Source organism: Engraulis encrasicolus, chromosome 7 (assembly GCF_034702125.1).
Source record: "Engraulis encrasicolus isolate BLACKSEA-1 chromosome 7, IST_EnEncr_1.0, whole genome shotgun sequence".
NCBI lineage: Eukaryota > Metazoa > Chordata > Actinopteri > Clupeiformes > Engraulidae > Engraulis > Engraulis encrasicolus.
The window spans coordinates 18470737-18488448 of record NC_085863.1 but is presented as its reverse complement, the minus strand read 5'-3'; the positions used below and the strand labels follow the sequence as shown (position 1 = coordinate 18488448).

Here is a 17712-nt window from a genome sequence, read left to right as displayed (position 1 = left end):
CCTCATCCTGATGTACAGTATAAGTACAACTCCGCTCCGCTCAGATCAGATCAGATCGACAGTCACGGGAGGCATCAGCACTCCCTCCTTCCCTCTTGACAGGAGCCAGCGTCCAACAGGAGTGCCACACTGCTCACCGTTTGCTTACTTTTTGCGGTTGAAGTACCGTAGGCACTGGTTACATTTTGCTTGGGCACGCTCTCGAAGTACACTTAGTAGTTGGACTACTGTAAGTAGAGTGGACAAAGTGAACATCTGAATCTTTCTGAGTTCTGTTTTTACTCTGAGGGAGTTACAGCAGTAAGGACACCATGTCGATGGGTCTGGAGATTGGCGGTATCAGTCTGGGGTTAATCGGGTGGATCCTCGCCATCGTGACCTGTGCTCTGCCCATGTGGAGGGTGTCTGCCTTCGTAGGTGCCAACATCATCACAGCGCAGAACGTCTGGGAGGGCCTGTGGATGAACTGCGTGGTGCAGAGCACGGGCCAGATGCAGTGCAAGGTCTACGATTCCATGCTGGCTCTGAGTTCGGACCTGCAAGCGGCGCGCGCCATGACTATCATCGCCATCATCCTGGGGGTGCTTGGGGTTCTGATCGCCATCATGGGCGCCAAATGCACCAACTGCATCGAGGACGAGGCATCCAAGGCCAAGACCATGATCTTCTCAGGCGTCATGTTCATCGTTGCTGGTCTGCTGGTCATCATCCCCGTGTCCTGGTCTGCTAACCGCACCATCCGAGACTTTTACAACCCTCTGATACCTCCCTCCACGCGTCGCGAAATTGGTGCCTCTCTGTACATCGGCTGGGCATCCGCCGCTCTGCTGCTCTTTGGTGGCATCATGTTGTGCATGACCTGCCCACCGCGAGAGAAGAGGTACAAGCCCCCGAAGATGGCGTACAACAACCCCAAATCATCAAGCGCGGGGGGGTACGACAGGAGGGACTACGTTTGAGAGGAAGTGAGAGTGGTCTTGTTTGGCTTCAGTCACCTGGGCAGTTCGGCGTCATGCCGAATCATATTCTTTCTGTTGGTGGTTTGGCGGATTAGAGATCCTATCAAATGCAGAGGTCTGTGAAATGCTGAATGTAAAATGTCAAGTTATTCTGCCTTTATGTGTTTTAATTCTGTTTTTGTGCATATAGTGTGTGTACATGTTGCGAAATTGTTTTGAAATGGTTGTAGTTAGTATTTGTCTAAAAGAGAACATTTGTAAAAACAAAATCTTTCAAAGAGTGAAAGGAGGCTCCGTGTTGAGGGAAGGCTGTGTTTTACATAATATTTGTATAGTAAAATCCTGACAGGGAAAAAAGGCGGATATGAAACCCAAACATCTCAGTGAAACTACTTGATGTCTATTTTTTGTCATAAGGGCCCTTTATGACTGACTACAAATTACGCACAACAAATCTCACAATTTAAGGATTGTGTCAGCTTCGTCATCTGAAAATGATAGACTTCAGTAGAATTTAAATGTCAGCTCTTTAATATTAACATTATAATGTTGGGCTTTTTTTGTATTTTAGCCATCAACACCGTCAGCAATAATTTGTACATTTTTGCTGTGTGTACAGGGTTTAGGTTTTAAAATGTTTGCTACAAGTGTATGTTTTACATTATCAGCTGTGTTGGGGTAGGATTTAGGTTAAATTAACTTTTTTACAGCAACTTTTGTTACTTTTGAATTGTTTTTGCAGTGAACGTGTTAACAGTTGTTATTAGTAATTGTTTTGAATAATTTTCATCAAGCCTATAGTCTACATCAGTGATTCTCAAACTGTAGGCCCTGAAGGTATTCCAAGTGGGCCTTGAAATTATTTTCTAAAAATCAAAATATTATTTGTGTGTGTGTGTGTGTGTGTGTGTGTGTGTGTGTGTGTGTGTGTGTGTGTGTGTGTGTGTGTGTGTGTGTGTGTGTGTGTGTGTGTGTGTGTGTGTGTGTGTGTGTATTGCTGTTGAATGTACTTTTGAGTTGTATTGGTTTTTTGGGTCAGACGTGCGCCTCGAATATTTATGAACATTTCCCCAGTTGGAAACGGTTGGGAAACCCTGGTAGTCCCTCTGAGTGTATTTAGCTCACTAAGCTGTCAAATGTTTGCCAGGGGAGGTGGCATTCACTCAAAATGCCTCTGTATTGTCAGTGCAAGTAAAGCGGGAAGCAGACAACACAAACATACTTGAGTAACAGAAGAGGCTCAAATTACAATGCTGTTGCTATTATCACTTCATTAACTTGGTGGACCAAGTTTTTAATTTCAGTAGCAACACAAGATGTATCATATGGTATCCAGTAAAACATTTCAGGTAGTGCCATTTCAACCTTAAAAGAGTTACAAAATTGTTTCAGTGATTCATCAAATTGTAATAGAATGATGAAGGGGTTGACAGATATGACAGTTTCCCGTACAATTGCGCCGTTTAAAATTATTCTGCTGGATAATCTGTGGGTTAAAAGGGTATTGGTCATGTATTTATGTGGATGTATGACTGTACAAATCAGTGGGATTTAGTTCAAATTGTGCAGGATCCAGTGCCTCCAGGCAGTCTTTGGACATTTTTGGGCTGGAAATCACAGATCTGGCAATTTCCCACACTTGGGAAGCCTGTAGAAGAGGACATTCTCTCTACAAGTCTGTACAGTGCTTAGTGTTGCTGTAATATCTCGGTAGTAGTGGTGTGTGTGTTTTTTTTTTCATTTCAATAACTTCAAACTCAATTGTATGATATACTGTATGGCAAAAAACCCCTAATTGGTATGCAAATGATCAAATGTTTTGTTGCTTCCATGTCAAAAACATGTCTTGAGCATTTTTTATGCTAAACTAATTCTCTGTTGTGATTCACCATTTCAAAGTTGACTTGTTTTATGACGTTTGAAATATGTGGATGTAATAGACATTGTCATAGCTTCTGTTCTTCATACAACTGATCAGTACTTTGTTGTGGTGTAGGTTTGGGTAGAGAATTTAAAACTGATTTTGAGTTGGATGATGCTATTGCTGTTACTGGGGTTTTTTTTTCTGATCAGCTTGAAGTGCAATACTGATTGGAAGTGCCTTCTAACGAGGAACACAAAGTTGAATGTAATATATGTTGTTTTGTAATGAAGTTACTCCCCAAATAAATGAATAATTAATATTTTTTGCTAATATATTTAATGATATGTATATTAGACTCCATTAGCTTTGAGTAATGTGATCGGCAAAACAGTACAAACATGTAATTATCTCAAATTGTCTGGCAGTCATTTGAAACACAATCCAAAAATCCAGCATTAATTTGAAGCACAGTCCAACAGAGGATAGTAGTGCAGTACCATCCTGCAAAATATGACCTGTTTCATGAGCTTCTCAGAATAGTGCTTACAGTATACTCACATATGCATATTGAATGTTTATTCTGTCCAGACTCTCCATTCTGGTTTAATCGACAGTATATGAGAGGAGAACTATTAGGGCTGTGCAATATATCGAATTTATGTTGTGATATCAATATTGCTGTCAAACAATGTCAAATTTCACAATGTCGATTTCAAACAATATTTTTGTCATTTGTCTATACTGCCAAAAAGTGTGTTAAGCTAAGCGCAATACATTTCATTCCACTTGAGCCATTGCCTAGCACAGAGCAGACTTGCTACCCTTCTCTCATGCAGAACACTACTGTGCGTTTCTCCAGGGCCCTCCACTCACACTGCTGAAGGGAGAGGAGATTGTGAATGGTTAAGCACAATGTAATTGTCTTTAAAAGAAATATCGTCTAAAAATCATGATATCAATATTGACTGAAATAATAGTGATACAGATTTTTCTCATAATCGAGCAGCCCTAAGAACTATTCAGTTTAGTGGTAAACTACAGGAGGGATTTCCCCTCATGTCAGTCTCAATGCAGCACCAACATCTCAGCCGCATCATGCTCGGAGAAGGTTGTTCCTTTGATAGCAGCACCATTCCCCCATGCTGGTGTTGTATTTGTTGAGTGCGGGTGAGAAGAGCCTTGAATCTCTGATTTTATCTAGCACAGCAGGGAGATGTACATTGTTGTATTTTTTACCATTCTGCCTTTGCCTTAAAGCTGTCTATGTGTTGGCTGAAAAAAGTGTGTTCTTTTTGAGGAAGAGTGTGGCATCCATTTCCAATATCCTATGCATTTATTTGCCAAATACAAAAGTGCCATAGAGTAGATAAGCATTTTACAGAGCTCTGGAGTTGGATCATCTGGCCTCAACCAACAAGCAGGCTGTCAATTTGGACTGAAGTACTTTTCCATGCAACATGATTTTAAACTAGTTCTACCAACACCAACAGTTTTCATACTGTACATACACTGCCGGCTTTTCTCCCAAGTGCAAGCCTACAGGCTTAACTCTTTCCCACCGTAATCCAACATGCCCCTTAGACCATTTTTCTAATATGGAATACATTCCAGAATTTAAATAATTGTATAGCCTTTGATTGTGTTAAAATGAAACAATTAACATTTTGCCTCGGTCACGACATGATGCCTTGTATTCTGATACAGTTTAAGGTTATTTATCTAATCTCCATAACACTCTGGCCAGTCATGCGAAATAGGCTGTGATGGTTATTTCGTGACACAAACTCTCTTATATACATGCAGTCACACACACGCCAAGACGTGAAGATTGTCTGACTCCATCCAACACACACAAATTCCCCAGAACAACCAGATAAATGATAAAAAGAAAATGCACTGCACAATTATTGTCTCATGAAACTTGGGTCAACATTATTACCATTACTGTTATAATAATAATGATAATGTATTATTATTATTATTAGTATTATTATTATTATTATTATTATTATTATTATTATTATTATAACTCATATATTACAAGACTTAGGATTGACAAGAATGATGTCAGGTCAACATGTGATAGCTGTTAAATAGACCAGACCAGAGTAACATTCAGACCCCAAAGGAGAGGAGTAATAATCTAAGTCAGATTTGTTGTGAATTTCTTCACATCTTCACATGCACTGATCATACAAAGGAGTCCAAATAATTCTCACTATCTCATGTAAAGACATTGACATACTTAGGGAAGACAGGCAATGAAATGCAAGACAGGACAACATGAAAGTGAAAGCCCATTGGGAAACTCCAACTCCCATTGTCATTGTGACACAGCACTCCACAGCACACAAGTGAACACTGCACACTGCACACAACAAAATTGTATTTATGCCTCAGTGGCGCCCCATGGGGAGCAGTGCGGTGGGACGGTACCATGCTCAGGGTACCTCAGTCATGGAGGAAGATGGGGGAGAGCACTGGTTGATTACTCCCCCCACCAACCTGGCGGGTCGGGAGTCGAACCGGCAACCTCTGGGATGCAAGTCTGACGCCCTAACCGCTGACCCATGACTGCCCTAATAACATAATAAGAGGTATTGTGTTGTACATGGTGTAAGAAGTGTATCTGTGTAATGAATACTTAACAAGAAAAACTAGTTTGCTGTGCAGTACAGTCAAGTCAAGATCAGGTACCATCAAGGTGCATCTGATGTTATAAAAAAAAAGGTACTGCAACTATGCTGCTCATTGAAACTGGGTTGCCTATTGCCAAATTTGATATTTTCATGAAAGTTTACTAGGTAATAAACTCATATTTTCTATGATGGCCCAAGTACAGTCATTTTTGCAGCTAGAAATGACTATTTCTGGATATTCAAAATGGCGGACCATTGAGAAGATCCCCCTTTTACTGTATGAAAAGTGCAATTTTCCCAATCATAATGAATACTTAGAATTTGATGGTGGTGGTAAATATTCATGAAAAAGGTAACATTAGGGAATGGGTAGCATGGATTCTGGAAATAAACAACTAAAAATCTTGCACAGTGACCCTTTAAGGTTAACAAGAAAAATAAGTTTGCTGTGCAGTATAGTCAAGTCAAGATCAGGTATCATCAAGGTGCATCTGATGTTATCAAATCTGCAACAGCCAGGAGTGCATGGTGGTGGAACATGCTCATACACAGGGAAGCCGACAAGGGGACAAATGGGTCAGTTGGCACGGGCCCACGAACAGAAGGGGCCCAGAATTGGGTCCCCATCACATTGTATGTATTAGGTAGGGGGGCCCTTTCAGATAACTTTGTCCTGGGCCCAGCCAAAGCTGTCAGCGGCCCTGCTTATACATGCCAAAAATGTACTTCTAGTCTTATCTGCAGCTTTATTTTCCAAACCTACGACATAAGGATACCAGACGTCAGACAAGCAACATTTCATTGTGACGTGTGCTTTGAGAACAGTGAATTTCAGCAAGAAATATAGTAGTAACTTTGTAGCTTGAGACATTGGGTACAAAGTTGAATTGGCTTATGCTTTACTGGGAAGATGGCACCAAAATTACATTACATTACATTACATTGCATTTGGCAGACACTTTATAACCAAAGCGACTTTCAAGAGAGGACATAATCAAGCCAACATCACAAGCAAATACAAAGTGCACAGGAGATATACAGAACAAGTGCAGTTGCAGAGAGGGGTTAGGTTTTTTTTTTTTTTAAGAGTAAATAACGAGTACACACACACACAAACTAAACTAAACTAAACATCATGTAAAAATCTGGAACTTCTGCTCACTCTCGGAAGTAGGGTGCTGCCCCAATAGGACTACACTGTTGGATAAGCAGTGCATGTCACAGAAGTGGGTACAGCCCAACATACATGAAATTTCACTTTGACACAATGCCAGCGCATAACTTACATTGCTTCAATGTACATAACATTTTTACAGACCTCTGGATCATCCGATATCTCGCTCAAAGCTGTCTGGGGCAGCAAAGGCTTCTTTTTAATAGTCCTTCCTGTCATACCCAGCCACACTGGCATTTGGGGCTTGTATTTCGCGGAATAATGCATGATGCCACCAAAGAGCAGCGGATGCCCAGCCGATGTACAAAGAGGCACCAATTTCACGACGCTGGCTGACAAGCACCAGAGGGTTGTAAAAATTCTGGATGGTGCGATTAGCTGACCAGGACACTGGGATCAGCACCAGTACACCAGCAATGATGAACATGACATCTGAGAAGATCATGGTCTTGGCCTTGGATGCTTCGTCCTTGATGCAGTTGGTGCATTTGGCGCCCATGATGGCGATCAGAACCCCCAGCACCCCCAGGGTGATGGCGATGATGGTCATGGCGCGCGCCGCTTGCAGGTCCGAACTCAGAGCCTGCATGGAGTCGTAGACCTTGCACTGCATCTGGCCCGTGCTCTGCTGGTGCGCGCAGTTCATCCACAGGCCCTCCCAGATGGTCTGCGCCGTGATGATGTTGCTCTCTACGAAGGCAGACACCCTCCACATGGGCAGAGCACAGGTCACGATGGCGAGGATCCACCCGATTATCCCCAGACTGATACCGCCAATCTCCAGACCCATCGACATGGTGTCCTCACTGCTGTAACTCCCTCAGAGATCAAAGTAGAAAAAAATTCCCCCAAAATATTTAAGACTGCTTTCCAGTAGTGTTATCAGAATTGACTTACTTAGATGGTATCTGTGCCTACTCTACAAAATCCAGGCACACAACAGGCAGAGAGCAGGCATTCCTTTAGGGTGCTGGTCTGGAGGGAGAGCTTGTGCTTTCGGTGAGGAGAGACACAGGGAGCTCAGCTAGGAGTGTTTTTGCGTAACCTGCTCAGCTCCTCCCCACATTGAATATGCATCCCTCCCAGAGTAAAACTCAAGTACCTCTTGTTATTTTGTTGTGGTGTTTGTTGTAGTTATTCTTTGGCATATCCTGTATTATTTCTATATTGTTCTGAATGGCTTTAGTCACACTTGGGAAGCCTGTAGGAGAGGACAGTCACTACAAGTCTGTACAGTGCTTAGTGTTGCTGTAATATCTCTGTAGTAGACCAGTATCAGTTTTCAGTTTGGTTATTTTGGTGTTTTTTTATTTCAATAACTTCAAACTCAATTGTATGATAACATACTGTATGGCAAAAAACCCTAATTGGTATGCAAATGATCAAATGTTTTGTCGTTTCCATGTCAAAAACAACATGTCTTGAGCATTTATTACGCTAAACTAATTCACTGTTGTGATTCATAATTTTAAATCTGACTTGTTCTATGATGTTTAAAACATGTGGATGTAATAGACATTGTCATTTTTGTCATACAACATATGCAAGTCAATTTGAGATCAGGCATCATCAAGGTGCACCTGATGTTATCAGGTTTACAACAGGCAGAAGGGCGTGGTGGTGGAACATCATGGGCAGTCATGGGTACGGCTAGGGCCTCAGACTCGTAACCCAAGGGTTGCCGGTTCGACTCCCGACCCGCCAGGTTGGGGGAGTAATTAACCAGTGCTCTCCCCCATCCTCCTGCATGACTGAGGTACCCTGTGCATGGTACCGCCCCACCGCACTGCTACCTTTTGGGCGCCAATTGGGGCTGCCCCCTTGCACGGGTAAGGCATACATGCAATTTCGTTGTGTGTCGTGTGCAGTGTTCACTTTAGTGTTGTGAAGTGCCGTGTCACAATGACAATGGGAGTTGGAGTTTCCCAGTTGGGCTTTTACTTTCATTTTCGCTTTCATGCTCATACATGCCAAAAATGTACTTCTAGTCTTAACTGCAGGTTTTGTTTTCCAAACCTACTAAGGATACCAGACGTCAGACAAGGAAAGTCATTGTGACATCCCCATTTGCCTTGAGAACAGTGAATTCCAGCAAGCAATACAATAGTAACTTTGTAGCTTGAGACATTGGGTACAAAGTTGAATTGGCCAATGGTTAACGTGGCACTATTCAGACATGCCGCTATTCAGACATGCCACTATTCAGACATTGATGTCTATTGTCTGAATACCGGCATGTTTCCCACTGAAATCTGCCAAATCTGTGGTTTGTGCTATGTTGTTCAGGTTTTATCAGTATAGGGAGAGTGCATGCAGTTACCCTAACCCTACGGCATGACGGATGTCTGAATAGCGGTATGTCTGAACAGCGGTATATCTGAACAGCGGTTTGTCTGAATAGCGCTTGTCCCCCTTGGCGCCTATACTTTACTGGGAAGAGGGCACCAAAATCTGGGACTTCTGCTCACTCTGTAGTAGGAACTAGGGTGCTGCCCCAGGACACACAGAAGTGTCACTGAAGTGAGTACACCCCTCACGCTTCTGGAGATTTGTAAAAATATCTTTTCATGGTACAACATTAAAGAAATTTCACTTTGACACAATGAATAGCCAGCGTACAACTTGTAAAACTGCTTCAATGTATTGTTGTTCAATTTATGGTTGAAGTATGTAAGTTGTACTCTGACTACTGTACATTGTGTCAACGTGAAATTTCTTTAATGTTGTTCCATATAAAGATTATACTTCAAAATCTCCAGAAATTTGAGGGGTGTACTGTGACATACTGTAAACACATCAGACTTCTGGATCCTTCTCCCCAGCTCGTGTGGCTGCCTGTGTTAGAAGGCTTGTTGTTGATATAAATCACTACAATTGTTACTTTTGGATGGTTATCTAATCTCTGTTTCTAGTGTTTCACGTCCACCAACAACACACTGCCTTTAAACCGTTCTGTGTTGCATCAACAAAATCAGACATCTTGTGTTATCATGGAAAGTGCCCCTCTCCTCACTGTCCTTGAGTGCTGCAGCATCGTAGACAAAGGAGGGCAATTAAGCCGAGCGAGCTGAGCATTCTGGGAGGGATGCATATTCAATGTGGGGAGGAGCTGAGCAGAACTAAGGGTTAAGCAAACACACTCACAGGTAGTCTATCTTAATGAGCTCCCTGTGTCTCTCCTCACCAGAAGCACAACCTCTCCCTCCTGACCAGCAACCCAAAGGAACATGCCTGCTCTCCGCCTGTTGTGTGCCTGGAATTTTTAGAGTAGGCACAGATACTGTCTAAGTGAGCCAATTCTGAAAACATTACTGGAAAGCAGACTTAAATATTGTTGGGTAATTTTTTTTCTACTTTGATCTCTGAGGGAGTTTAAACAGTAAGGACACCATGTCGATGGGTCTGGAGATTGGCGGTATCAGTCTGGGGATAATCGGGTGGATCCTCACCATCGTGACCTGTGCCCTGCCCATGTGGAGGGTGTCTGCCTTCGTAGGGTCCAACATCATCACGGCGCAGACCATCTGGGAGGGCCTGTGGATGAACTGCGTGGTGCAGAGCACGGGCCAGATGCAGTGCAAGGTCTACGACTCCATGCTGGCTCTGAGTTCGGACCTGCAAGCGGCTCGTGCCATGACCATCATCGCCATCATCCTGGGGGTGCTGGGAGTTCTAATCTCCATCATGGGCGCCAAATGCACCAACTGCATTGAGGACGAGGCATCCAAGGCCAAGACCATGATCTTCTCAGGCATCATGTTCATCGTTGCTGGTGTACTGGTGATCATCCCCGTGTCTTGGTCTGCTAACCGCACCATCCAGGACTTTTACAACCCTCTGTTGCCTGCCTCCACTCGTCGTGAGCTGGGCTCCTCCCTGTACATCGGCTGGGCGTCCGCCGCTCTGCTGCTCTTTGGTGGCATCATGCTGTGCAGTACCTGCCCTCCGCGAGAGGAGAGGTACAAGCCCCGAAAGATGGCGTACACCAACCCCAACTCGGCCAGTGCGGCTGGGTACGACAGGAAGGACTATGTCTGAGAAAAAGAAGCCCCCTGCCCCTGTCAATATCTGTGAGATATTGGATGATCCAGAGGTCTGTTAAAATGTTCTGTAAACTAGAGCTTGAGTACACCTTGTTATTTTGTTGTGGTGTTTGTTATTTTGGCATATCCTGTATTATTTCTACAATGTAATGTGATTTAGTTTTGAGAGGATGGTAATAAGTATAGGCCTAATTGAGAAAACCTCAAACATGTACTCTAGATGAATCTGTATTTCTATGAATGTACCCTTTGAGGAGTAAGGATTTTCCCCCATTCTTCTAGAATTTTACACACTCTACAGCTCCCATAGAAGTCGGTGTTAAAAATCTCGCAATGTCCTTATGACATCATAATGAGAACTCAAAAAATTGCCAAAATTCTAATCACATATTTGTGATGGTACTCCTCAAAGGGTTAAAAAGTAAATGTTTAAGAGAGGTTATATTATTATAGAAATTAGGCTGAATTCACCTTGAAAAAGAGAAGTGCCTGGTTTTATTTATGGAGAGAACAAAAAGGTCAACCTGAATTTCTAACAATATCATATCTGTTGACTGAAGTCATGGTAAACATGGAAGAACTAAAAGAAGAAAGAAAATCTGCACACTGTTACTGCTTGCCGATTTATTTAACACAACGTTTCGACCTCAGGCGGTCTTTGTCAGAGACTGCCTGAGGTCGAAACGTTGTGTTAAGTAAATCGGTGAGCAGTAACAGTGTGCGGATTTTCTTTCTTCTTTTACGCACGTTTGTTTGATCCAGCACCTGTTTTACTGGATGTGCGTGCATCACCTACACTACTTTTAAACATGGAAGAACTGACAAAGTTTAAAGTTCAAAGACTCACAACAAATCATCAAAACAATTATATCTTTATGAAAATCCCATTTTCAAACGCCCACATGTATAGCAGTTATTACATAGATATGAATGTCACTGAACAGCCGCATTGTGTCTGGTGTACACTTCACCACTGTTCCATATGTTCATTGTTCAGATTGGCTGTTACTGTGGTGGCGCATCCACTTTCAACTTTTATTTGTTACGATATGTTGTTTTGTTTTATGGACAATACATTTAATATGTTTTGTTTTATGGAGGCCTGTGACAATACATTGAATATGAAGTGTTGTCAGCTGACAGAGCTGGAAGTAAAGTCCTGTCTGTGAGGATTATTCCTCTAGCTCCAATTTGGCCGTATAGGTTGTGTGTGTGTGTACGTATATCCCTTTGGCACACAAAGCAGTGAAATGTTTGCCAAAGGATGGGGCATGATCCACACAAACTGCCTCTGCATTGTCATTGTCATTGTGGTGACCAGGAGGGGAAACACAGAACACAAATAGCTTGCAAATATGCTCTACTAACCGGACAGTCCCATTAGCATTGAAGGGATCGAGTTACCGGGCTGGCAGGGCTTTGGCTCTTACCAGCCATTAAGCTACATGGAGGTCAGTGGGGTTTTTACTTTTGTACACAAACATTTTCAGACTGAATGTGATGAAGTTGTCCGCACACTGGGCATTAGCTCCAAAAATATAAACTTAAATTTCATTTTTATGAACAGCAACGTTTCGATCCATTGTCTACCACTTTTGTCTGGCACCTAAATAACTGCTTTGTGGATGTGCTCACCTCAACCTCCAAATACATGGACATTTTGACATGGACATTTTATAATATACTAAATATTGTAGAGTCCCATGATGTCTACAAAAGAGCATTTGCATTTTCGTTATTTGTACAATTTAAGGCACTCAATATAACCTGTTGCTATTTGTGTAATTTGTTGGCATTTATCAGTGGCAAAAGAGTTTTCTCTTACTTGCTACTGTTATTTATTTGTGGGGTTGAAATTAAACCAGAGTTAAGGATTACTTGTGTGATGACATTGAGCTGTAAATATGATTGCCATGATATGATTTTACTCAATAAAAAGCCTTAATATCAGGGAATCAATGAATGCATGTCATTGTCTGTTGTAGAAAAAAATTGACCAGAAAGGACCAGCAATAATGAGGTGAAAGATGACACCACCTGCATGTAGAGCTGCTACAGCCGTTTCTATGGAGACTACATGTGTATCCAGCATCCTCTAGTGTCTCCGTGGGAACCTGTCCCCTGACACCGCTCATGCTCTCCTGAGAACACCTGAGATCATCAACATCCAGGCTCGCATGGCTTATTAACTGATTGGGTTTTCTTATGGGCCTAGCTTTTTGTAGGCCAGCATATTATAGCTACAATAAAATAGGCTATAGCAGCATACTGGTGCATCACAAAATATTGACTAATAACTAAACTTGTTCCTCGCCATTTTTTTCTCTCCATTGTGTTAAGCTATGTTCTACAGTTTCTCATATTGAACTAATACAGCATCAGAGGATACAACGTGTTTTTAAAAAGAAAAATGTAAATATTTTACAGAAGAAGGACCAGTATTCAAAACATAGGCCTCCTACTGACAAAGATTTTCTAACTTTTCACTGGTAGGCCTACTGGTAGGCCTGCTTGACTTTGCCATGAGCAAACCACAAGTGTAGTTGTGATATCTGTCCAGTAGGTGCCACTAAATGGCGATATTAAGCAGTAGCTTAGTTATCTCCATTGCAGCAGAGGATGAGAACCCACATGTGCAAATTATCACTCATTTGACTGCATATGGATTAAATTAATGTATGCCCTATGAGAAGACAACAAAAAACAAGTTCAATGCACACCACCATGGAAGAAAACTGGCTGTAGGCTATTGGGATAAGAGAGATAGGGCCCATAGGCCTACCCATTAATAATACGCATCAACGCTGAGACTGCTACACATGCTTGACATCAGTTCAAGTAGTCTACTTGAGCAGCTATGTTCGGCTGATCAGTTTAGTATGGTGATGTAGGCTGCCATATGTTGAATTTGATTGCATTTTAGCCTTTTCCTCTTCAAGAGGAATATGAGTGTTTTCTTCCCACTGTCAAAAACTGATATCAGGAAGGATATCCTATACATCGTTGAAGAAAACTATGTTGTCAATGACAGTTCAAGGACTATTGATTCCCGAACAACATGACAATTTGTAAACAACCCAGACAGCACACTTACGTCTTGCCAACGTTGGCAAGATGCTTTTTGCCCGATGTAAAATACATCGGCACGACGTCTTTGAAAGGACCGTTTGCTCATCGGCAAGATGTTGGGCAGACGTCGGCAAATAGGCGACAGGCGATGGAGAGCCACCGTTATGCCGATATAATTATTTATAGTCCTACCATGAGCCGACGGTTGCCCGCCTTATATCCGCTCATGAGCCAATGTTTAACCGATTTAATTACGACTTAATTACGACCTACTCGACGTACCCCATCTGCGCGAGGAAAGCATCCGGACGTCTCGAGGAACAGCTGATTTTAGGTTGCAGTTATGAAACTAGCATGTCAGAAAATCACCTAGCATGCCAGAAAATCAGCTCTTTCCATAAACAAAAAGACGTCTGAATGTTCTCACCGCTGCAGTGGAATTCCGCCTTATTTGAGGTCTTCCTGCTTCACCATATGCCTCACCAATGAAAACACAAGAAATCATAGACGTTTTTCCATTTATTTTTTCCACAATTAAGCAAAATGTCCATCGTTGAATCATTCTGCAGGAGAAAAAAAAAAATCTGTGAACATGGGCTGGATGTGAAAATTACCCTTTACATGAGAACATACCCTACAGTTTAGGCTATGACTTTGACATGTCAAAAGTTTACAACTATTTATTGAGAAACAGTTTTTGTAAGCAGGATTTCACCATCTACTGTATGTAGCCTAAGTCCTGCCTGTGGATGAAAAGTCTATCATCTATATTGACCCTTTTAATTTAAAAGTGTACTCGCTACTTGGTATTTTTTTTATATAGTCATGGATAAGTGGGCAGTCATTGGTAAGCGGTTAGGGTGTCCTGTAGCCCAGGGCTGAACAACCCAAAGGTTGCTGGTTCATCTCCCAGCCCGCCAGGTATGTGGAGGGAGTAATTAACCAGTGCTCTCTCCTCCATCCTCCATGACTGAGGTACCCCAAGCATGGTACCTTCCTGCCACACTGCAACATACTGCTCCCTTGGGATGCCAATGTAGGCTGCACCCTTGCACAGGTGAGGCATAAAATGCAATTTCGTTGTGTGTACACTTGTGTGCTGTGTCACAATGGCAAAGGTGGGCTTTCACTTATATACACCTAGAGATTTTTTCCCCTGAGTCCAATGTTTTTAAACAGTTGAAACATGAACATTTCCAGTCAATATTTACAATGGAATAGCAGACCTCTGTGTCATATTCCCAAGGAATGGTAGCATCACATCTGCTGTGCTGTGCTGAGTCAAAGTAATTCGTAAGCCTACTGGTTGTGTTTTCCCTGTCCATTCACTACTTTGATGGCCTGCAATTTATTCAGATGTGTTCTACAACTTTTTGATGAAACTTACATTTTACATTTGATACTACAAACTAGGCTTACTTGTTGTGCTGTGTGGATTTTTTCTCACTTACCAATCAGCATGTTTTCCTCTTGTTACCAGTATCAGTCTGAACCTGGCTGGCCACCTGTGCACTTAACCATATGTGAACTCTGAGGGCAAGTGTAGAAGCCTGGCAAATAAAGACAGGAATAAGTCGGTCTCAGTATCACTGCGCAACTACATTCACAATGTAATATGTTGGTTTAGTTGATTTCTGTCCATCACAATTTAATATTATGGTTTACATTTAGGCATATAACTTTCACAATACCATATTAGTTACATTTAGCTAGCTAGTGTCCTATTTGGTAAGGACATGTACAAGTGATGTAGGCTGTACAGCAGGGGTGGGCAACTTTCATTGTAAGGTGGGCCAACATTTTTAATTACCACAACCACATCACCACGCACTTGAGAGAATTTACAAAAGGATACTTCACTTTTTGTTTATTTATACCGGAATGCTTACACTATTGATTTATAGGGGGTTAAAAACTGTACTTTTTCTTTTTTTTTTTTAAATTGAGAAGTTGGGCTGCATGTGGCGCCCGAGCCTCCAGTTGCCCATCCCTGCTGTAGGCCTACAGTATCCTAACAGAAAGGCTCTCATAGTATTTCAAATAATGATCTATATAAAAACTGGTTATAATAGGTACAGTGCAGCATAAACAGGGTTGAGGGGGTGGTTTCTTTTATTTCGTTGTACCTACCGAGTAGTTTAGCCAATGTCTGTGTGACACGTTCATGCTGCCACCTCCACAGCATCCTCTTCACAACCGCAGGGGCAAAACACCTGAAAACATAATAATGTAATCCTTTTTCAGTCCAAGATATAGACTAGAAAATGAGTGACAGCATCACAAACAGTTTGTATGCAAGTGTAGTGGACCCCCCATTTTTGTCTTTTTCTTATTCCCTTATTCTCATTCCCTGTCTTTTTGTTGTCCAGTCAGAAGTTGTATTTTAGTTTAATTATGCTGTTGCACGTTTTCGCCAATAGATGGCATCATAGGACCAGCAATGAGTGCAGAGACTCTCTGGTGCAGTAGCCAGTGACTTCGGTCACATAAGAAGAACGAAACGTGGAAGTGACAGGCTTTGTTATGATACAGAAGGCAGCGGTGTCAGCTGTACAGTTATGCTGAGGAAAATGTAAATAAACAACGAACTCAGCGAAACTCTACTTGAGGACCTTATTCATTAAGTGTGCAACATAAGCATTCACGCAATAATACCACCAGGTCACATTTAAGATTTAACTAATAGTATTTTGTTATGGATCTTATGTAGTGATAGACTTACCATTTTTTTCTTGTTATGGCATATCTGGCATATTCCCAAGAGAAGGCCGATGTCCCTGTCTGTTGATCTGATTTTGACTTGTGGTGAATTGACTGTGAAAACGAGAGCAACACATTGCAGTGAAGGCTATGAACTCAGGAGTTCTTTAACTTACTTATAGTAAGGGCTATGAATGTGATGCAATATTATTTTATCTCACTTCACGTGGTGTGTTTCCTGTGCATTGCAAGTTCAACAAAGAAAATCGTTGTGTTACATATAGGGTGACCAGATTTTTGTAGTCTAAAACCGGGGACACTTCGTGCGTGACTGAAGGACAATATTTGGTGGGGGGGTCTGGGGGTCCTCCCCCAGGAAAATTTGTATTTTTTAGATGCAATTTCCTGCATTCTAAGCAATTTTAGAGGTCGGAATAACAAATTGCAACTGACTCCTTCAGACTTTCTATACAAGCGCTGGCTGCCATTAATTGTGGCAGGTAAACATGTAATCTTTTCCATATATTTACCCTGATAGACATGGCATAATGTAGTGGGTGGCCAAAACCGGGACATATTTGTGTCCCGAGAGAGTTTGCTCGGGACCTGGGACACACAACTCCAAACCGGGACTGTCCCGGTCAAACCGGGACGTCTGGTCACCCTAGTTACATACCGTAGCCTATTTTGTAATGTCCTTTCAACCAGTCATCATGGGCTAGACAAGAATCAACAGCCCGACTCCAGCAGGAAACTTGATTACGGGAGCAGTATGCCTACATTTGTATTACAATAGAAAACGCTGTTAGACTACACACGACCTACAATGTGACATCTCAAACTATAACTTATAAAACCAAACAAAAACTCACCTGGTTGCTGGGTACGTTTGACACGTTAGCTAACTTGCTAACGGTAAGAAAAAAGTGAGGTCGGATATCGATTAGAAACTCGATGAGGAGGTCATTCGAGACAGCATGACAGTGAAGAGATTTATTTCAGCAACCTAATTTAATGTTTAAGCAAGCCTGACTTGTAATGCTGAAACCTACATTTCAACAGAAATAATGGTAATGCCTAACTAAAAAACGATTGTGGTGGCTAATACTACTGCTGCGACGTCCAGTTAAAGTAAACGGAAAATGTTTGTTCCCTTGACAACTGAAAATAATTTCAAACAGAGCTCGCGCTGCTCAGGTTGCAAGCAAGCAGGCGCTGGCTTTTGGTTTTGGGGTCTTCAAATGATCTGCAAAGCGTCGCGTTG

General features: G+C 42.0%; 2 protein-coding genes and 1 long non-coding RNA gene across 4 annotated transcripts; 1 reads left to right on the top strand and 2 right to left on the bottom strand.

Moving 5' to 3' along the window:
• Positions 1-10674, top strand: LOC134452535 (claudin-3-like). Of its 2 annotated transcripts, XM_063202983.1 has the most exons (3): positions 1-777; positions 7849-7862; positions 10021-10674. In XM_063202983.1, the coding sequence occupies exons 1-3, from the start codon at positions 312-314 to the stop codon at positions 10672-10674; spliced, it is 1134 nt and encodes a 377-aa protein (XP_063059053.1). In that variant the 5' UTR covers positions 1-311. The 2 variants fall into 2 exon arrangements, with proteins under 2 accessions (XP_063059053.1, XP_063059054.1); XM_063202984.1 differs by lacking the exon at positions 7849-7862 and having other exon boundaries at positions 1-934; positions 10245-10674.
• LOC134453274 (claudin-4-like) lies at positions 3889-7454 on the bottom strand. The gene is made up of 3 exons (XM_063204149.1): positions 6912-7454; positions 5289-5328; positions 3889-4020 (listed from the first exon to the last, which is right to left on the bottom strand). Exons 1-3 carry the CDS (start codon positions 7430-7432, stop codon positions 3889-3891), a joined length of 693 nt encoding a protein of 230 aa, XP_063060219.1. The 5' UTR covers positions 7433-7454.
• A 4522-nt stretch (positions 10675-15196) lies between the features above and the next one.
• Positions 15197-17402, bottom strand: LOC134452017 (uncharacterized). Its single transcript, XR_010035334.1, has 5 exons — positions 17321-17402; positions 17125-17224; positions 16471-16562; positions 15879-15961; positions 15197-15298 (listed from the first exon to the last, which is right to left on the bottom strand). It is a non-coding gene; the product is annotated as an uncharacterized LOC134452017 (long non-coding RNA).
• Between the last annotated feature and the right edge of the window lie 310 nt (positions 17403-17712).

Bases quoted from the DNA above. Each gene is read 5' to 3' on its own strand.
- LOC134452535 (XM_063202983.1), top strand. From the start codon at position 312: ATGTCGATGGGTCTGGAGATTGGCGGTATCAGTCTGGGGTTAATCGGG.
- LOC134453274 (XM_063204149.1), bottom strand. From the start codon at position 7,432: ATGTCGATGGGTCTGGAGATTGGCGGTATCAGTCTGGGGATAATCGGG. The intron at 5,329-6,911 runs GTGGCATCATGC...CCGACCCGCCAG, and splicing joins TGGGCATCCGCTGCTCTTTG to GTTGGTGGGGGGAGTAATCA. The intron at 4,021-5,288 runs TCCTCCATGACT...CTGCTGTGCTAG, and splicing joins ACCAGTGCTCTCCCCCATCT to ATAAAATCAGAGATTCAAGG.